At 40.2% G+C, this 22,574-nt stretch overlaps 1 protein-coding gene across 1 annotated transcript in view; it reads right to left on the bottom strand.

Moving 5' to 3' along the window:
• Positions 1 to 18,940, bottom strand: part of wwc1 (WW and C2 domain containing 1) — a 53,699-nt gene extending 34,759 nt beyond the window's left edge. Inside the window, exons 1-5 of the mRNA XM_041952024.1 lie at positions 17,936 to 18,940; positions 3,832 to 3,941; positions 3,063 to 3,266; positions 2,073 to 2,149; positions 295 to 374 (exon numbers count right to left, since the gene is read on the bottom strand). Coding sequence (XP_041807958.1) covers positions 295 to 374; positions 2,073 to 2,149; positions 3,063 to 3,266; positions 3,832 to 3,941; positions 17,936 to 18,054 — 590 coding nt within the window. The 5' untranslated portion in view covers positions 18,055 to 18,940. The remainder of the gene's footprint in view (positions 1 to 294; positions 375 to 2,072; positions 2,150 to 3,062; positions 3,267 to 3,831; positions 3,942 to 17,935) is intronic.
• Between the last annotated feature and the right edge of the window lie 3,634 nt (positions 18,941 to 22,574).

The raw sequence follows: 22,574 nt of genomic DNA, 5'->3' as shown, positions 1-22,574 counted from the left end.
AAAGACTGAGGGAAGGTCACACATACACTTGCTATTCAAGTCAGATTCCGACTGTCTTGCTTTGCTCGTCAAATTAAATTAGGAGGGCTGGTGGTAGCATAAAGCGTGAGGATCAAATCCCAGCATCGGCTGTCAACAAATATACCTGTCAACGTGTCCTTCAGCGAAGATTCAAGGTGGAGGAGGACAGACTGGAAAGCTTCCAGGAGTGAATACGAGAGCACACGTGAACCACAAACACCCCCAGGACAAAGAAAGTGAATCAGTCTGAGGACGTCTGGAGGCAACACTTACTCTTTAAGGGTCTCAAAGCCTTGTTCTTTATACAGCAGCTCCTGCTTCATACAGGCTAGGTCCCGTTTCAGCTTGTTCACCTGAGATACAGAGATGAGAAAAACATTTTAATGATAAAGGCTGGTTTTGTATTTTTGTTATTGCGAAAAAGGGTTAGCCATGAAAAGTTCAAAACCAACAATGTGTTTTTCATCCGTCTTTCAATACTTTCTCACTGATGTAAAGTTGTAATTTTTTAAAATGGGTCACAAATATATGTTTCATGTTCTAAAACAGGTTAAATAATTTAGTTTTAGCACAGTCAGGAGTAAACAGTGTTTTTGTTGGAGACGATTTCCAGCAGAGGATGAATCCATTCTGGTGCTCTTGTGAGTATTTGGGGCAGCAGGACAGTGTCTGTGTGACTGAGTCAAAATAAACTGGACTGTGTGTGTTCATAGTAATGGCAAACATTTCACCCGGTGCAACAGTGTGGCTCACTGATGTGTTTTTAATCGTTTTCGGACAACAATGGAGCTCTATGGCACAGAGGAAGAAGATTTATCAGACTTTGATATGCACACAATACTTGTTGGGAGATAGAGTCAGTGTTGGCTTTGGTCTTTTCGTGAGATCTGTTGACAATAAGAGCAAAAGAACATCACCAGACTGATGTTTTCAGGTGAAAACTCTAGAAACGGGTTGTAGTATTGAGGAAAAAATGCAATTAAAACAGCAGCCAGTGTGAAATTACCACAGTTGCATGTGGTGAGAATGAGTTTAGTATTAGATCATGTGTGTTTCAACCAATTAAACCGGTGACACTGGGCGGCGTGCTGCCCGGTGTTGGGTGCAGGTGACTCCACTACATATTTGATCCACAGCCAGGAGGAGTGAATGTATGGGGTGGTATCCTGTTTGTTCACATTTCAGTCAGTCCTGCTCATGAAATCCAAACTATCCACCTGTTCACCGTCGATATCATTTCAACACAACATGTGCCTTTTGTTCTCTTCAAGATGAACGACAGCAACACAGAAGAAGACTATAAGGGCCGAAACTGACCATTGTTTTCATTAACAATTAATCTGCTAATTATGTTCCTTATTAATCGCTTTGGTCTCTAAAATGCTAGAAAATAGTATTATAGCGTCCAAAAATCCAAAACCCAAAGACAGTCAGTTTACTATCATTGAGGATTAAGAAAATCAAATCATATTTACATTTGAGAAGCTGGAACCAGACAATTAATGGCGTTTTGCTTAAAAGAGGCTTAAGTAACTGACTAATCAACTAATTATTTCAGCTGTAGACATAATAGCCATGACAATGACAGTAAGAGGACTAAAAGCTTTATATGAAATAGTGCTGCGATAATTGGGAGGATAAAAATCAGTAACAAGTTTGATTAATGATTACCTATTTAATCGTCATTTACCAAAGAAAAACAGAAAAACGTCAAACATGATTTGGTCCCAGCTTCTCGGACATGAAGATTTTTTTCTGTTCAATGTTTTGGTAAAATGTGCATCTCTGGGTTTTGGACAGTTGGTCAAAAAAACAAAAAAAAAACAAACAAGCAATTTGACGTGTGATCTGGGACCTGTTCCCTGATATTTTATTGACTAAACAATTCACTGTTGGTGAATGGACAAGGACAAAACTTACATGATTCAGTAATGAAAATAATGTTTTAGTAGTACTGCTGCCCTACTAAACTTGTCGGTTTAGTCAGTCAGGCATCACCCAGACGTAAATGATGCAAGCGTGATAACACGTCATGTGAAAAAAACACTTACCCGACTTTTGGCTGTGGCTATTTCTGCTTTCAGGATGTCTGGGTCGTACTTGCTGGACGAGGACGATCTGGAGTTCACTGCAGGAAAGGTCAGATAAGAAGAGAAGAGAGCGATGTTAAAGAACGGCCTTTATATCCTTCACTCCCTTGGTTTTTGTGTTACGCCAGGGAGAGCAGACACAAGAGACCGCCGAGAGGGACGGGACTATAATCTGAAGTCAATCTGTTAAACTGAAGAAATCTGAAGATAAATGTCAACTTGTTTTTCTGTCAAGATTTAAAAGAAACAGCAGAACATGACAAGTAAGAAACAGCCTCTCTGATGTCAAGGACTTTTTTTTTACCTTCTTCTGCATGTTTTTCAAAACTAGAATCAACGCTCCATCTAAATAAACTGCTATCTGAGGATGCATCTTCATCTTTCTTTGTCTCTGTTCCCTCAAAGGTCAGCAGCACCATCAGGCACTTTCCACTCGGTAAAAGGCATAAAATTGCTTCTCAAATTTCATCAAACTTGAAATCATCTAACACCCTAATTCTTTCCTCTCCTCATGCTGACTTAAATGTGTTTCATTTGAGTTATTTTTTGTTTTCCCCGCCACATTTCTTTCCTCCTAATATTTCTCTTTGTTTTTTCTTGTCTCATTCATTTTTGTTTTCATTATTGTTTTCTTTAGTTTTCTTAAAATCCATCCGTATGTATCACTTTTTTCACTTCTATCATCATTAATTGAGTGATTACAGGTGTAATGAAGAAGTCAAATGTGTGATTGAAGCTTGTGCTTTTCTAATGAAAGTGCGAAGCTGTTTGAACCGGAGGTGACCCGCTGTGAGGGCTACGCTCTTTGGTCTCATTTTTAATCAAGTCATCCCGATAATTAAAGCTTTTCACCTTTCGTAGTTAACAAAGCAATGAGCTTTGATTTTGGGGGGCCTTTTTGCTCTGTTGTGAACAGTATTTTCTCAGCCATGCATCATGAGCAGTACTCACAGCTGGTCTGCGACGTCGACTTGTCCCTCCACGCGTCATTGAGCTGCCGGTACTCCTGCTGCGCCAGGCGGAGCCTCTGCTCCTTCACCTGGTAGATCTCCTTCTGGGCGCTAAGCGCATCGCGAGCCACGGCCAGGTAGTCCCGCAGCATGGACTCCTGCTCCCGCTGCCACTGGGCCCGTGGGTCCTCCAGCTGGGTGCTCTCTGCAGAGAAAGAAGGTGAAGAGGAAGAAAATGAGCAAGATTTGGATCTGGCAGGATTTAAGCAAATAGTTTGCACATTTACACACATTGTGATGATCAGGTTTGCAATATTTACATTGTCTAAATCAAAAGATTTCTGTGGCCAAATTCCAGTTGGTTCAATCTGAGATGAGGGCTATGAGTTATCAGACTTATCACATTCATTTTATTTATTCTGGTTAACTTGAACAATGAATAAGTTTTAATTTGGGGTGTAACTGTTGAAGACTGATAAAAAACTGATTATTAGAACCGCTGAATCCAAATTCAATTTAAGCAATGATTACAAGTACAAGTGCAACCAGTGGACTTGAGTAGAATCAATTCTTTATAATTTCATTCTGTTTTTTTTCACAAGATTCAATATTGTAAAGCTTTTAAGTCTTCACAGTCGTAAACATACATTAGTAAAACAGTCAAGTGTAGAAAAAAGGGAAAAGGGAAACATTGGAGAGTTGACCAGGGACAAGGAGCAGGAGTGATGGGGGTAAAATTGGAGAGTAAAAATATCAGACAGTAAACTCACTGGTGTTGTGGTCGACATAGTACGCTCCGACGACGGGGTCGTACGCCTCCTCCCAGCCGACCGGCAGCTCATCCCCGATGCAGTCAGCAAACGTCAGAGGCTTCGTCTGCCTGAAGAAAACAGAAAAGAGAAAACAGGTTCAGAAACAGAATCGTCTCCACTGTGATCAATACACGTCACAGACCTCGTCAGTCTAAGACACAGAAATATCATCCCAGCCATGATCACAACAGGTCCCAGGTACGTGTACGTATATAATATTTATCGAGAACGCAGGTGAGCATGGATGCACATGTACAATAAAACATAAGCACAGCGTTCAAGGGTCAGTTTTTAACACAGCTACAATTATTATTCAGTATAAACAACATCAGCCTAATCAAGGATCAAAATAACTTGAGTCTGTTTGAGTTTCTGCATAAAAGAAATAACGTTATTCTATAGTCTTTCCAACAAATAGATTAAAATGTGCCCAAACTGGTGCAGGTATTTGTGACGTCCCTCCATGTGTTTGACAGCTATTATGTAGTATCAAGCATGTAATGTGTAAAGTGTGACAAGTGATAATGATTGAACATGCTAAACCAGCTTTTTACACTTCATACCTGGCTGCTGTCACAAGCTTATCTCTGACTGTTGCTGCTCTGCAGCTCTCAAATAACAGCCAATCAGGAGCAATTTGGATGATCAATTAAATCTTTAACTCATGATGAAGGAAACATACCAAGTATTAACCACTGCATTTCTGTGGTTCAGCAGCACAAACTAAATTCACAGTTGAAGTTCAGCTCTGACAGGTATGTGTCGCCACTTTCACACCTTTTACGAAACTTTCTTTCAAACCTTGAACAGATCTATGGTTCAATCAAACTGATTAGTGACCGTTCACACTGATATTATACATGATACCTTTTCTGAAACTGTTCTAGAGCTAAAACAATTAGTTCAATTGTTTAATTTGTCATTTCACTTTTCTGATCTTTATACTAGTTTCATATTGCTTTCATTGATTTCTGGTCTTACTGATGTTGTGATTTTTTTTATTGTTGTTTTTGTGTGGACCCCAGGTAGATTAGCCACTACTTTGTGGAAGCTCATCTGGATCCAAGTGGAGATGAAAGAGATGTTCTGTAGTAAAGCTAAAATGATGCTAGTTATTATAGAAGGCTGTGATCAGCCTTCTATAACAAAGCCAAACAGTGTCAGACCCGCATGGTTTGTTATCCCGGCTCACTGTGATTGTCTGAAAGCAGTTTCAGGAGGAGGAGGTGGAGTGAGTGTGAGTGGAGGGGGTGGGTAGTCTGGTGTTTCACTGAGTCCTCTATTCACCTCTGAGGGGAAAAAAGGACAAAGGGGGGGGGGGGGGGGTCCTTCTAGCTGGCCACAATAGGAGGAAGCCGGCCCGTGGCATTCCACAAGCAGCACTGACGCATCGCCTGGAGGTTTCTGGGGCAACCCTCAGCCTTACAGCAGCCATACACGACTTCACTGCAGCCACGATGCTTCATTTCACCACTTCTATATATCGCTTTGACGTTACTGAGTGCTTGAATCTGACAAAAAAAATTCAGTTCTACCTGTACTGTTGATCATACCTTTGTTTTGTAATCACTGCAGTGGATATCACCATGTCATGAAGGGAATGTGTGCAGTACAACATTCCTGACACTTCATAATTGACCTAAAAACCTGCCTAAAGTCATGTTTTGGTAATTAACATTAACTTTAACTGTAGCTTTGCATTATTGAAAGAAAATATCAAATATGGATGGACACATTAGTACTTTTCACAGGGTCACTGAAAAACAAATGAGAATTATTAGTAATTAGAAAATCATATCGGTTGAAATGCATCTGTCTGTTTTACCAAGCCTGTGCCACTGACTGCAAACAGTCTTTTGCTTTAAGCAAAACCAAACCAATTTACTATAGTTCACTTTCAGCTACATGCTATTATTCTAATTATTATATTCAAAGGGTGAATTATGTTTAGTGTTGACTGCGGTGTAGTTTCCTACTTATAGCAATAATGACAAACTGCTGATAAGTCACATCTTGTAATTAAAGCTGAAGATATCAGATATCATCTATATCAACCTGCTGACAGCTTCCAGTCTGCACTTTAGCTGCTAACGTTACGCTAATACAACAGCATTGCTGACATCACTGCTCCTGCATTTGATTATATAGGGGACAGTTAGGTGCAGGGAGGTTGCTGTGATGGGCCATTTTATGTTTTAAGGGTTGTTATTGTGGCAGCAGCACTCTGACTCAAACCCTGACAGTGAAAAGTATTGTTTTGATATGGATGATGAAACTCAAACATCATACTGACACTGGTTTCTTAAATTTGAAATAAAGCCTCGTCTTACTGGCCATCAGTAAGAATCAACAAACTAGTAATTTTATACATGTCAAAGAAGCAATCAGACACATCGTTCCCTCAAGGATTGTCCAGATCCCCCATCAGCAGTATCTGAAATATCACACAGGATGAACAAACAAACAAACTGTTAGAAAAACAACCTTTCATTGATTTGATCATGAGAGACATCGAGCAGCAGAGTAAAGAGCGAGACTTTTGTGTTTCATGACTGCCGATAAACACAAACACAGAGCTCACTGCTGAAGGGAGAAACTGAACTGGGTCCTTTTTCAGCTGATGAATAATGAAAGGGGCCCGGAGAAGACCCCCTCAGCTCCGCTCTAAATTTAGCTCGGGAAGACAGGGAGGCTTCTGCCAACCGCTGATCCCAGAAAAAGCCGGCTGGTTGGCTGGCTGGGTATCCACATCCCATTATTTGATTCCTCTCTCCTCTCACCCACTAAATCCTATCCTCTAATCGCCGGGCCGAGGGGAGTCGCTGACCTAAACTCGTCGCTCACCGTCACAGTTTCCCTCGGAGCGAAGGACCAGCTGGCAGAGGCAGCCCAGCCTCCATTTCACTGTCAGTCATTCAAGTGGTTCATTCAGCCACTTGTAGTGCTCCTCACATGCTTCACTGCTTTAGTGCTCAAACGGCCTGCGATGGCTGATGTTGTAATATGAGCAAAAACTGCCAACATGATAATAACTGACAAAAATACCTTGATAATACCGCAACAGTAAGCCTGAGATACTGTTTGTTCTGGCACATGCTTAGTCATTGGGTTTAGAAAATCTTCTAATTATTTGTTTTGTCAACCCAAAACACAAAGATATTTGGCCTGTAAAACAACGAACAGCAGCAAATCCTCACAACAGAGAGACCAGAACCAGAGCTGCTTGATAAATGACAAACTGTGAATTGATTATTAACCTGTGCTGGTGTGTGTGTGTGTGTGTGTGTGTGCACAAAATACAACTACTGACAATTTCTTGACTTGTAAAATAGCCACATGAGATGCGAAACTCAGAGCCCAGATTTCAGGTTTCTTCCAGCTGATTCCTCATTTAGCAATGTTTCATCATTTTTACTATCCTGTGAATAGCAGAGATGCATTTTTATACCGCAGGGATGAGTTTCTGTCGCCAAACAAGCTTCAACAACCAACCACCAAATTCCACTTCCAGTCACGTTCTTACAAACCAGACCTATACACTGCAACGACATACTTTTACACCATAGCACTCTGCATTGTGCTTCTCATTCAACCACACATTCTGCATGCAGGGTGTTGACCTTGCCTGGATCGACCCTGCGATTAGCACAAGACCTGCTCTACCTCCTGAGTCACAGTAACATCCACATTTGATCTAAACAAACTACTTGTTTTATGACAACCAATCTTCTAAGCTCAACATTCTGGCACATTTCAATCCTTCTTTTTTTAATTGCAGCATATGACACATCAGCTACTGGTGGCACATACCATGGGCATCCACGCAAAAGGCCTTTGAGGATCATTTGTGATTTTGGCCTATTTAAATAAATTCACTTAACTTGACATTTTGTTTACGCTGCTGGTGAGTCTACGCGCTGTGTTGAGACTAATTTAACAGAGCCATCAGCAACAGACAGGGACTGTTTTTCCTCAGTGGATTTTTCTAACCGCATGCTCTGGTTGGTAAAACAGAACGGTATAAATGCAACATCAAAATATCTGGGAGGGCTTGTTGTCCAGTTCAAGCTGTCCAACATCGCTCATATTAGTTTATATGTCATTCTCTGACACACACACACACACACACACACACACAGGGTTAATAAAAATATAAACACCTGAACTTAAGTTTTATTTTCTCTGTAATAGTTATTCTTTTAGCCATAATTACTGACTTTAAACGGACGTAATGTTGAAATTTGTTCTCCCACCCCCGTCCAGAGTGGGTAACTCTGCCTTCTAAACTGCTAACCCTAACAATTAATAAGTATGGGTTTCAGTGGAGAGTGTCACATGATGGTCTGCATGTTTTTTAAGAAGCTTATCTTAAACTCTGGGAGGAAAACACTGAATTCTTGTGCTGTTTTTGCCATCAAAGCGGTCAGAAATTAATTTGCAGGGTATCAGCGCTGGTCCATTAAACATCTGCTTTTAAAACCCGATATCAGTTGAGTACACACACACACACCCCCAGGTTTCACATACCAAGGTAAACATTCAGGCCTGGCCTCGGTGCTCTAATGCAAACTGACAAAGCGTGCGGCAGAGTGCAAACACACAGGGAGGCGTGCTGCATATCTGAGCGGTGAGTCAGGCGACGACGCAGAGAAATGCTCATTCAGAGCAGTGTATAAATTCCTCAAGTGGAGTTACGAGGCTTCCAACTACATTTCATAGCTCAAGGTCCAACAGGAAAACACACACGCACGCACACACACACGCACACACACACACACAAACACAGTAGAATCCTTTATGCTTAACTAATAACCAAATAAAATGACGCTGCTTTCTGAGAAAAAAAAAACATCTGCCTCAATCTTTCTGCACATTACCCTGCTCATACCAGTGACGCTGTGTTATCTTGCAGATAACATTCCTTTAACCTGACGACATGCATTCAATGCGTCACTGCAAGGGTGGGTAGATGATATTGCACTTTAGCTACATAGGCAGTTGAGATTTTATTCTCATTATTTTGTTCCTCTTAATTTTTTTGTCATTTTAGTCATGATGCAGGTCTGCAGAAACATTAACATGCCGAGTACATTTTAAGAGCCGATGGCCAGCTTTAAATGCACATCTCACAAACAGAAAGTCCTGTTAATTAAAAGCATGGATGGACAGGATGGGGGGAGGAAAATAAGAGTTGAAAATGAAAGAAAACATGCCTTTAATTGAGAATTTCACATGAAACCAGCACTACAGTCTGGTGTAAGTCCAGTGGAGGTGTACATACACTACAATAGATAGTCAAATAGAGAACATCAGATATCTGTGACTCTTCCTCTGAAGGTCTCAGACAGGATGAGATACAAAGAAACACACAAAAAAAAGGAACTCAAAGCTGACTGGTCCTAAGTTTCTGTTTGCTTCTCTCTCCTCCCAAATATCATCAGAGAATAACAGCTCTGAGCCTCCTCACAGCTGGTTACTTGCAGCCCTTGTGATGCAGGAATCAAAGCTTATTTCACTTACTGCACTCATGCAACATTTCTGCGGGCAATAACATTATGTAAATATTTAAAAAAATAAATGAAAAGGCAGAAAAGGTCTGCTGACATTGTAACATTGTAATGTAGAGCAAACAGCGGCTGTCAATAGCCATCAATCACCTGACATGCAAGCAGGAAGGGAACACAAAACTGAGAGGAAAAACTTTGATAAAACTGCTGAGAACTAACAACTTTTAGTGGAAAAATAAGTTAGAAAGTATTAATTATATTTCTGGGCCTATTTTGTTCTTTGGTTTCTTACTCCTGTTGATAATAGCTGGTCCTATGTGTCATCAAACAAACGTTTTTCTGTTCGATAGCAGGAAGTAGTTCAACAATCTGCCTCCTCTTTCCTGCACAAACAATGAAGTGTATCTTTGGTAAAATCAAAAAACAGAAAACCACAGAAATGTTCATATCTATGACTGAGTGACAGGTCAAAATTGGAGCTGCAACTAATGATCACCTCCATTATTGATCAATCTCTATCAATTATTATTTGATGGCTCTTTTCTCTAAAATTTTCTTCTAGAATTTCAGAAAATAGGGACCAGTGTGAGCTCCCACAGTCCCCAGGATCATGCTCCTTTTAAAAAAAAGTTAGTTTATTATAATGCATAAGACAAAAAAAGCTACAAATCCGTAGAGAAGCTGGAACCACAAAATATTTTGCATTTTTATTTGACAAATTACTTGTCATCCATTTCATTCTTAACACGTCTGGACATTGAATTTTGGAGATCGGAATATTTTCATTAGTCCGGTCAATGTCCAGAGCAGATTTTCAATTCATACAAAAAAACTTCCAAGCCACCCAAGATGTTTTTGGCAGCGCATGGTGCAGACACCGGTGTCTCAAATTCAGAAAATTTTAAATAAACTGCACCTCAAATGTCGTTTATGTGTCGCTGTAGTTTAAATTAGTGTGATCACGTGACTAAGAACATGAAAGAGTGGAAAAGAGACACACAAGAATAAATGTGTGCTGTCTGACTCCATGTTTCAACAGTTTATACACTGTGTTAGTTTGGGGAAGTCACTTTCAGGTCTATGTTAATGTTGTTGTTGTGCCAGTAATAAATAAGCTATAACATGTTGGTTATGTCGTGAAAAAAAATGCACTGCAGCGGTGTGCAAACCAGCCCCTGTTCACATCCTAGTTAACAGTTTGCGGGGCCTCAGGCTGCACTTTGACCCCGTGCACCTTGGCAAGCAGTGAAAGGGATTTCAGATGAATCAGGCCTTTGGTGTGCGAGTCCGCGCGCTGCTCGGTCCTTCACATCGTGTGTTTCAGGAATGTGTGTGTGTGTTTTTTAAGGACTTTGTTTGGGAAGGTGTCTCTTCTTTCTTGCTGCCCCTACGTGACGATGTAGACCAACTGGAGGAGTTTCACTAAAAGGAGAAAGTCTACATTCCACCTGTCGCCTTTTACATGCAACAACAGTGACAACTGCGTCTATTAACTTCACTTTGTTAGCCTGTCACATACTCATGCTGAAATCCAATAAAACAGTCCTCTGCTTAGCACTAATGATGATTTATGGCATGATGACTGGGGGCTTACATGACCTGAATATATAATAATATAAACCAACAGCTGCTTTCCAAAACACATAGCCCTGAACCGTTAACAGACAGCACAGGTGAGTGATTATCTGATCATATCAGAGGCCGGATAACAATGAGACATTCATCGCAGCAGCACAACAGCATGACTAAACATCAGATCAGCAAAATCAAGGCTCTACCACTTCAGACAGGAGCCATTATGTAGACTATGGATCATGACACAAAACATTTTCTGCACGTTCAACTGACAAATAATTGTAACGCAGTGACACAATCCTGTAAATCCTGGCCATTAATGTGCAGCACCTCCTGAAAAAAGCCAAATGCAACGAAAGATTTCAGGCATCTTACCTGCAACACCAGCGTATGAGTGAAGAAATTCATCAATAGCAAGTTTTATAATCACATAATCATCGAAAGGGTAGATTCACAATTTTTAAAGTATGTCTTAAATATCTCTCACATTTTTAGACTAGACAATTAACTTGTTAATTAAAAAAAAATCATAACATTAATTCAAACAATCAAAAGAAAAAAAAAGTCTTTAACGTTTGCAGAAATAATTTTACCCAAGCTTAACCCCCAAAAACTAAATCCCAAAGCTAATTCAATCAATGTGGTGCCAAATTTGTTATTTGAAAAAATAAAACTCATAGTAGAGTCAGTAAAAAATTTGGCAGATCACTTTTAATGGGACATTATATGAAAACTAGTAACTTTTCTGTAAAACTAGAGTTAACAGCCCTGAGGAGACATTACGTGACAACACAGCTAAGGCCAGAGGAATACTGTTGGAGGATAATGGCTGTGGTCCATAGGTTGGTTGTTTGCTTGTACTATTGATGTGCACTTTGTTCAACACCATCAGCTACATCCATAAAATGTGTGAAACACAGAGACAAAGTCAAACTAATGCGATGAGAAAAGAATTTGTTCTCTCACACCAAACCGTCACACAGAAAAGAAAAAACAACCTTAAGCCTCCGGAATTCCAGACATAAGCTATTAAAGGGATTTGGTGTCGAAGTCCGAGGGGTCTTAAGTAACTGGTAAAGATGAAAAACGAGCCCCCATGAAAATCTGCTTCCCCCCCTCCACACTGTGTTTTTGTACAAGCGGGACTGTGTCATGTAGCGCTGCATGCTTGGCACTCTAAGCCTATTACACTGATGGATTCCTATAAGAGAGAGGGGGGAAAAAGGTAACTCACACCTCCAGACCTGATTTCTACTTACAGGAATGTAAATGAGCAGGATGTTCCCTGGGAGAAACACAGCAAAGAAGGAAATAACTCTCGTTCAGGAATGTTTTTATAGCAAACTCATTTTTCTGGTGCAGAACCAACATGGAGTCGTCTTCTATAACAACCCAAATGAAGCACCATGTTTTTAAATATATTTTCAACATTTATGGGGAAATCTTAACCTCAATCCATCATTTATTCAGTCCAACAAATAACTGGATTTTTTCATTTTAAACTGAAATGAAAAAATGATGCATACCAACCACGATTTTCTAATTAATCAACGTAGTGCAAAATCTATTGCAACCAATTCTTACTAACTGAAAAAATGTCTTTTACGCAATACGGAGTCCAATCTATTACCCTGGGACTTTTTAGAATCTATAAAAAGGACGTTGTTGTGAGATTGTTTTATCGACCTCCATATTGCCTAAAAGCAGAGAGAAGGGATGAAAAAAGTAGAAAATGAAAATAAAGCTGGAAATGAATGTAACAATGGTTCTGCATTCTTAGACACACTGGCTCCTAACTGTGTATGATTTACAACCATTGGCTTCCATTCATCTTCACTATCAGGTTAAATTTTCAAAGGAGCCATTGGCTTTCATTTATTTCTCTGGAAGCCTGTTTTCAACACTCCAGGCTTCCATCCATTTTTTCTATGGTGTTTGACTTTCAAATGGCAATTGTCTTCCATTCATTTCATGACATTCAACTTTGCGAGCAAACACTGGCTTCAATTTAAAAATCTGGCGGAAAAATTTTGCTTAGACTTGAAACTTGTTTGAGATGCTGCAAGTGAGCATCACATTGAACACTTAGTCGTTTTCATTTTTGGCCATTTGCATAGCAATGTTGCCGTGTTCCAAAATAGGTTTCCCAGCATTAAGGTTTGCTGCTTCCTGTTTGTTTCCTGGTTAAGTTTCCTTGTCATTGACAACACAGCTCAGAAATGAAGCATCCTTAAGTGCACGAACAAGAAAATGGTCGTGGCTAACATGTTAATGATAATGTAAAACTGACCAAAAAATAAAAGCAATAAGATATTCATAATGACGGATTACACATTTCAAGTTTGAGGTGTCTGTAAAGTTATTGTCATACCACACTACAGTAAAATGAGTGGAAACCAATGGCTGACTGGAAGGCAGGAAACCAATCTGCAAACTTTTGAAATGTCACAAAAAAAAGACAAAAAATGTGAATTAGGCCTATTTCCATCAACTGGTTTGGAGATAATAAATTTGGCTACCCAAAGAGTAGTTTTGTCAGAAGGTGGCGGTATAGGCTACGTTACACACAGCTATAATAAACACAGCAGAAGTAGACGTTGCAAGCCGGGGAAAAAAAATTTGTTTGCCAACCTCCAATTCAGTCGCCTTGAACATCTAGGAGAGAAAAGTGTGTCTTTTTTTTGTTTTTTCCTGCATGTTATGGGAATGTCTGGGAAGATGCCAACAGCGGAAACAGCTTCTTCTTTTTCTCTCGGAGTGGAAACAGCTGGTCTGTCATGTGAGGTAAATGTTTGCTTCAGCACAACTTCTTTGGAAAAGGTGTTTCCATCTCCAGTTAAGCACATTAAATCTTTTTCGAAAAAGGTGAAAACCACCTCAAGAGAATTTTGTTTCTATCAACCTTTTCAAATGTGATATTTCAAAATGCGCATAAATATACATAGATGGATGCACGGTAACTGATGGTGTGCTACAGTGATTTAAACATGATTTATAGTCAATTAGGAGGGGTGTTGGTATGACACTTTATCATGTCAATTTCTGTTTGCCAGCTTAATTTCGTATGTACTGTATTATTTTTCAGAGCAAAGAAACTCATTAAGTATATAAAATAACTAAAATCTTGCACATACAGAACACACCCACACTGTAAATAACTCAACTTCATTACCATTTTTCTATGCGAATGTATAATCTGGGATTTCTTCACTGTTGAGAGTTGTTCCTGTGAACGTGTTCTCTCTCTAATGGTTTGAACAGGAGTGAGTCCTGCCCTCTGTTCATTCCCTGTCGCTACTTTCAGGGCTAATGAGACACCACTTACGAACAGAGCACACTGTGAGGAGGAACACCTTATTTATCATCCACAAGATATTCTCAATGCATTCAGCTAACACTAAAGGATGTCAACGCAGTGAGACAGACTCCCAGCTTCAAGGTTGAATTTCTAATTCGCATAAGAGGAGGCTGTAGGTCTGAAAACTGACGTCATTTCTGTGGGCGAGTCAAGTTCTCATTCAGATTTCTTCTTATCATCATTCTGCTGTGCATCCCTCCCGCTAAAGCCGTTTCTAGCCTACTGGTCTCACATTCTTCTAAATTATACCTAAAACAACACTGTATCCTCTGTAAATGTCCCCTCTGTATTTCAAACATTTGCTGGTTTCAGCTTGTCAAATGTGGGGATTCGATCCATGATAGCAAACAGAACATAAAACCATACATCTGTGGACGTCACCTCCAGCTGTGGCAAATTATAACACGCATTTTCTGCTGTTTTCTGACATTTTATAGACAAAACAGAAATAATCTGCAGATCATTCAATAAGAAGCATTGCTAGTTGCAGTTCTAACTATAGATATTAAGTCTCCACCCCGGTGTCCATGTAAAAATGTTGTCGCCTGTCCAGTGATCCATGTAAGCAACCCACCTCGAGCTAGGGGTCGCTGCTGCATGTTTTGTGGGTTGCCTGGTGGGAAAGGGTCGAGTGATTAACCAGTTGACTGCATGTACTCCCTGTCAGCGTTAGGAGCCTCAGTATTTACGTTTCAGTCTCTTAGTATTGATTGACGCCTTTAAATGTCTTGTTCTGTCTGACCAAAGGTCAAAAACCCGAAGATATTCAACTCACTATGAAGTCAGGCAGCAAATTCTCACATTTGAGAGGTTGGAACCATCAGATATTTGAAATTTTGTCTTTAAAATTGATTTTTTTTTCTTTTCTCCACCAGCACTTGTTCTCATACACACCGGTGTGAATACAGATAAAAGAGAGGCTGAAATTCAGAGTCCTCAGAAGAAATATGACTATTACTAGAACAAGGGCTATAGTCTGTAGATGAAAGTGTGATGCAAACAAGACTTTTCTGAAGATCAGACTTCAGAGATCCTCGGGGCTGATACATATTACAACAGCACAGAAAAAAGCTTAGACAGATAGATAACTAGTGGTCGAACGGCACGAGTTTTTCAATGGCATCCATATTGAACGGGCAGGGAGGCCACTGGCTGATATATGATGCACATGTCATGTTGTTGCTGTTGTTTTTGCATCTCATACATTACAATGGTTTAAAAATAGCAAATGAGGCGCAATTGCTGAACTTAAATTAACATTTTTGCATTGTTTCCATTGCTTAAGTAGATCTGCAATGCATTTATTCTAATATTACAAAATCATTAACTAAATAAGTGTCCACAGGCAAAAAAAAATAAACTTTCATAAAAAGTGAGAACGAGTGAAGACTTGTAAACATACAGAAATAAATAAAGAAACAATAATGTTAAAACCCAGGAAAAGGAAAACCCAGCAGCATCTCTTTGTGGTTGGTGCCAGTGAGCATTTATCTAATATTAATGCATTATTCACTTGACCACAGAAAATGTCAGACATCGGTCAACCACTATAATCTGAATGACATGAACAAAAAAGTTTTAAAGAAATTAGAGAGATGTCATTAAAAAACTGCACAATATATGCAAAACTTTTTAGAAGATGTGTAAATATTTTTGTGAAATTCTCTACAGATTGCGTCCAGCTTGTGTCCCCTTTGTAAATCTTGCATAAACAGCTCAGCACAGGTACACGACTCATCAGGTTTCGTGACAGTCGAGCTGGTTTGTGTGTTGGGATAACTGAGCTGAACGTGGGTCTGTGGCGAGAAACAGGTATGATTCAGTGTCTTCACCTGTCATCACTGCTGTGTCACTTGTGGTGTTTGGGGTTTTTCCTTATCTGAACCAACGGTCTGAGGATAGAGGATGTTGTATGTTTTGCAGACACAAACTTGTGATTTTGGCCTTTCAGCAACTATTGTGGTTATCTGCTAATCTCTCCAGTCACTGGCTCCAGCCACTCAGGTGTTGTGACAAATGACCTTCAACTGAATATTTTAGGATTTTGTACAGAATGAGTAACTGTCGCACATCTGGGCCATGATGCAAGGTTCTGCTCTGAGACTGTATAAGAAGATTTGAATTTGCAGGAAAAGGAGTTTCCTCAGTTAAAGGATAACTTTCGTTTTTTACAACCTGGACCTTATTTGTAGCATTAAATACGACCATTTACTCACCCAGACAACTTTGGTGGCATCTGGAGTTGTTTTGAAGAAATTAGCCCCAGAGGAGCGGCGCGTACATCCGTATAATGCGAGTACTCAGGGCATCCATGCGCAGCCTCTATATAACGCAAAACTGCGGCGAAACTTGTTCATATTCCAATATTTTGTTATGATATGCTGGTGCTATTCCCCTCTGAGCCGGCGGTCGGCTTGTTTAGCTGTAGTTTGGCAGAGCTATGGTTCATTATTGCGTATTCGTAGCCGACCGCCGCAGAGTCAGCCGTGTTGTGGCTGGCTGCTGGCTGCGCGCAGCGTTCGGTAATGACATCATCCCAACAGAGGTAGTTGTCTAGAGACGCCGGATGTAGATAACATGCCACCACGGGCTCAGAGGGGATCAGCACCAGAATATCATAACAAAATATTGGAAGATGAACGAGTTTCGCCGCAGATTATGCGTTATATAGAGGCTGCGCATGGATGCCCCGAGTACTCGCATTATACGGATATACGGGCCGCTCCTCTGGGGCTAATTTCTTCAAAAAGACTCCAAATGCCACCAAAGTTGTCTGGGTGAGTAAATGGTCGTATTTAATGCTAGAAACAAGGTCCAGGTTGTAAAAAACGAAAGTTATCCTTTAAGGTGACACCGATGGAGATGGAGAATGGCAACATCTGCCTGCTGGTAGCAGCACTTGTATTATTTTCAGGTATTATGTAGAGTAAGGTCCAATCACCGCCTTTTAGAGATCTGGAGGAGGATTCTGCCTCCTTTGGGTATTTTAGACAGTAGGCAGGGTTTGATTCCTCCTGTCTCATGTTGTCTCTGCTAATTGGAATCCACAGGCCTGCTGCTAATTGCAATGAGGGACTAACCACAGGTGCAACAGTTCCCTGACAGCAAAACAGACTCTCCATCTCTGGTAGTAATAATCTACACTCAGTGTACATGTACTCACAAGAGAAAAGTATTTGATTGTTATTTTTGAGTAGAATATGTTTTCAATGAAGTTATACATATAACAGCAGACAAACTTACTCTTTGTAGAAATTATGATGTATAAAGTGAATGGTAATATCTGTGTGTGTTACGATGAACCAGGGACCTGTGTTTTTACATTTATGATCAGATAAGATAGACGTTATTAATCCCCAGATGGGGGAAATTCATGTATTACAGGCAGCAGCACTGCATTGCTAATTTGTGATGTGTTATGTGCAATCTGAGATCAATATTCTTGCTAATTACAGAACAACTCGCATAGTTATTGTCTACCAATGTCAGAAATGTGACCTCTCCAGTCACATTTTTATCATTTTTAATTCTGCATGAGGTCAAAGGTCACCCATCTTCTTCATGAGTGCCACAGCATCTCTGCCCCACACACACACACTCTCACACACACACACTCTCCTACCTGTCTCTGGGGTCGATCCAGCTGGTGCATTGGTTAATGTGGTCAATGTAATAGACTTTGCCATCAAAGTCTCTGGCTTCCTCCCAACCCTCAGGTAGTGGCAACTCCTTCCTTGGCATGTCAGGCGAGTCTCCATGTAATTAACTCCTCTCTACTCAAAATCATAACGAAGGGAAACCATCGCTTCTCTCTGTCATCATCATCACCTTCATCAGGAACAGCATCGGCAGTTATTCCAAAAATTCCCGGTCTGGCGCGGTGTGGATTAGGCCATAATAATAATCCATAATAATCCACAGATTAACAGTGAATCAAACCTCAAAGGGGGGGCTGCTGAAAGAAACTATCTCAGAGGATAAAACTGTTCCAGTTAGCTGCACTTGTGCACCAATTCATCGCTGTGTGAGCGTCAGGACAACCGTCACACAAACCCAGCGGTCATAAAACACAACCGTGTTGCTATTTGACGTGTTTTCCCACGCGTGAGCGCACGTTTCACAACTTTTCCCCAACGGGTGGAAAACTTTGTGGCGGCCTGGTGACAACTTTTGAAGTAAAACTACAATTATCCACGGTCCGCAAGACACGGACGGTGCTGCCTGCTGCTGGTGTTTCAACGTAAACAGAGAGGCAGTCTCCCGTCGAAGTCCATAAACAGGCAAATTAAACTGAAAAAGGAGGGCAGTAATGAGTCCAGAGCAGCGGTGTTCCCCTGGAGGAACCGTCCGAGCGGCTTTAAAACACCCTCTAAAATCCACAAACTGGGCTCGTTTCTTCTTGCCTACAGGCCACCATGTTTAGCAGCGGTAACCGATGCTAGCCGCCAGCCGCGGGGTAACGAACAGTCTGAACGCCGCTGAGAGAAGGAAGTAACGACTGAATCCACAGCCGTTCAGGTCCGGTGAAACCGCGAGAAAACTGGTTGTTATTACACTAAATGATCCTTTTAAAACCGGACGGGAGGGGAGCGGCGGCAGCGGCGGTAAAGTCTTTCCTCAGTCTCGATGACTTCGGCCGGTCGATCGCCGCCAAGGCACGTATATTCACTGTCGCTTCCGGTCGCGTTTTCAAAATAATACCGCTATTGACAAATTTAGCCAGCAAAATAAGACTTCCGGTGCCTGTCTTTAAATTCAAAATATCGCAAAGTCAAACACACAGTGTGCCCCAAATGGGCTCTTTGCTTAAATTATGGCCGATATTAAGAATCGCAATCAATGTGTGTGTGTATGTTGATGAACTGGAGCGCAAAAAATTGCATTGTTTTTCATTTATTGCTCCATCATTACTTTTGTTTGCCATCTATTTGTACAATAAGATCAGTATTCTGCTTCATTTTCAAAGTAATCACCGCCTATTCCTCTGCTACTGTCTATACGGGGACACAATATTTTTAAACTTAACTTTCATTGCTTTTCCTGTTGTTGTCAATCTGCAAAAGGTCAAAGATCATCTTCAGCTTTCCCCTATTGTATGTCCAGTGACATGTACAAGTTTATCAGAGTTTTGCCCTTGCTTTGTGTATTTTTCATTTATTTAGTGCATTTATTGTTATGGTAATGATTGTTTTGAACAGTTTAGCTCATATTATTTTTTTATCTGATTCCTCTTTTTTATATGCATATACTTGTTTATTGTCATCTGGGTTAAATACTGAGTTTTTGTAGTCAGCAGCGTACTTTCCTTCGTGTTTCTGTAACAAACTTTCAAGCCCACAGCGCCCTCGTGAGTATAACATGCTGAACTGCTACATGCTGAGAGATGAAGACTGACCTCAGGTCAGAGTTGTGGCTGCATCTCATGTATCTCTGGTCTGATTTTGATGAAACTTGAAGGGATGACTCCTGACAACCCTGTGTCCAGTGTTTGGAAGGTGACACAGTAGTTTAAGGACAAAGGAAGCAACTGTTCTACGTGGTCTGATTTTTATTCAAACAGGCACCTTGTTTGTAGCTTTCAGCAATTCAGAAACACACTGATTACCTCTCTGCTTAGATTTAACACAAAATTAAATTACATACTGAAAATATGGCTCCACACAGACCCTTCTTGTAGAATTAATTATGGACTTGAAGGATGGTGAAAAAAATGTTAAACTCACAGTAATTTGCAGACACTATCGATCTGATTTGGACAAAGTGAGATGAAGCACTTTAATCCTCCACTAAACTGCTGCTGATTAAGCGTTTAGGCGTTACTGATTGGCATCTGGGCCCTGCGCTCTGGTTGTTATCAGATCACGTTTTGCATGATTATAACACCACGATTCACTCATGTAAATTTCCTGTAATCAGAGACTCCTTTTCGTCTGATGGGAGTCCGTTCTCTGTCGGCACTCAGGAATCATTTTTTGGTGAAACTTGAAAGGTTGAGTGGTTGAAGACTGGATGGCTGAGGCATCAATGAAACACATAAGCTACATCAGCTCTTTCTTAATTAAATCTCATAACTTTGAAGGCTTTTACTGTGTATGCAATTGTGTGTTGCATGTCTTGTTTTTTATGCAGGACCACACTGGAAAAAGTGTTCTCAGTGTCACATGTTCTTTGGGTATTTTTGTGTCTGTATGTCCATGAATAAACAATCCATGAATGGTTATTTAAATGTATTTGAAGGGTGAAAAGCCTCAGCTGTATCAGTGCCAGTCCAGTTTTGATCATAAGTGATATGAAATATACTCCTGCAAAACTGCTTTAAATTCCCAGTTGATTTATTTTCAATTATTTTTATTCACTTTATTTCCAGTTGTGGAATGTAAGTAGTCTACATTTACTGAAGTACTTTTCAGGTACTTGAGTATATCATTACGCTGAAGAAGTAATCAGATCTTTTGCTTGAGTAAAAGTAGCAAAACCACTGTGCAGGAATACTCTGTTACAAGGAAAACTCTTACAAAATTTTATTTTAGCAAAAGCACGAAAGCATCAGAATATACTTGAAGTGTAAAACGTTAAAGTTCTTATTAGGCAGGTTAACTTTGCGCTGCGATGTATCTTATTCAATAACAATATATCATATATCTCTTCGTTGATTTATGTTTTGTCTTAATAATATAAAACTGCAAAATAACCACTAACTAAGGCTATCAAAACAAATGTAGGGAAGTTAAAAGAACCATATTTGTCTGCAAAATTCAAGTATAAGTAAAAGTAGAAGTACTTGAGTAGCCTACTTAGTTTCACTCCACTTCTGATTATGCTGTATATCCATCCTGCTAGGCCACATTTCAGAGGGCGCTATTGTACTTTTACGCCACTGCATTTATATTACACAATTATAAAGATTTTATACACAAAAATAATCAACAACATTTTAACATCAACATATGGTGCATTGTGATACTATTTCTTTTAAAGGAATATATCTGACATATCAGCCTATAAAGACAAGTTTAAACCTTTCGTGGAGTTTGATCTGAGTCAAAAACCACAGGTGATGTTTGTAGAGCCACTGAAAGAAAGAAATAAAGCTGAGAGTTGACTGTAGATGGAGCACTCCACCTCGGCCTCTGCTCCCGGACGGAGAGAGACTCAACGCAGACCCTCATTACTGTGATCCGACAGCTCAGCGCGGTTCATCCACACGCAGCTCATGCGTTTCACATACTCACACATTAAATGTCAGCTGTTGTGTGTTTGACGTCCCGCACTCACCTGCAGACCGGTGGAGGGCGGGGTGCTTCTGATGCGTTCACGTCCTATCGGAAATATAAGGATTAGGATCCTGGCGCGCAGAAGACCACAAAGTTGTGAACCAAGATTTTTTTTTTTTAATGATATCAGCTTTACCATCTTTGAGAGTAGAGGTCTGGTACATGATAATGTTTATTTGCATCCATATAGGTGAGCATGTTTTCATGATGGATGTCTAATGCAAACAAAATATACAGGTATAAATGAAGGAAGGTGAACCTAAACATAATTTTGCACTTATCCAATCAGCAATCTTAAAATGTAACATGTCTTTTTCATTCCTCTTTACTTCTCTAATTTCTGAAACTGTTGACAAATGCTGAATTAATCTTTGACTGTTGAGGTAAAGACCTGATATGCTGTATCATGCCCAATCTCTTCCTGAAATTGGAACATAATTTAAATCTGTATCAAAAGCTGCCTGAATATAACTAAAAATGGTAGACTTAAAGACTGAAAATTGTCTGGTTTGATCGACAAGGGGAAAAAAGCACTTCCCCCTTGAGCAAGACACTTATCTCTATCAGCTCCAGTGGCCAGCGGGTCAGACTGTGGTTGTACTGGGCAGAGTCCAGTTCTGATTGTAAGGTATTTTTACAAGTAAAAGGGAAACTACCCTGGATTTAGAAAAGAAAAGGTTTTTATGACCTGGAGGTTTAAATACTGGTCCATGATTGGTTCAAACTAGTTGTCATGTCAGAGATCTTGCAGGTGTCAAATTCAAGATTTATCGTGAGCTCAGAGAAACGTTCCTCCTCCAGCAGATGAATGTAAAAATAAATAATTCTGCAAAGTGAAGCTCCAATATCACAATGAAGGAACATTCTACTCATCCATCCATCCATTATCTATACACCGCTTAATCCTCTGCAGGGTAATGGGGGAGCTGGAGCCTATCCCAGCCGTCTTGGGCGAAGGCAGGGGACACCCTGGGCAGGTCGCCAGCC

The sequence above is a fragment of the Chelmon rostratus genome, chromosome 14 (genome assembly GCF_017976325.1).
Source record: "Chelmon rostratus isolate fCheRos1 chromosome 14, fCheRos1.pri, whole genome shotgun sequence".
Classification (NCBI taxonomy): Eukaryota; Metazoa; Chordata; class Actinopteri; order Chaetodontiformes; family Chaetodontidae; genus Chelmon; species Chelmon rostratus.
This window is presented reverse-complemented; position numbering and strand designations above follow the sequence as displayed.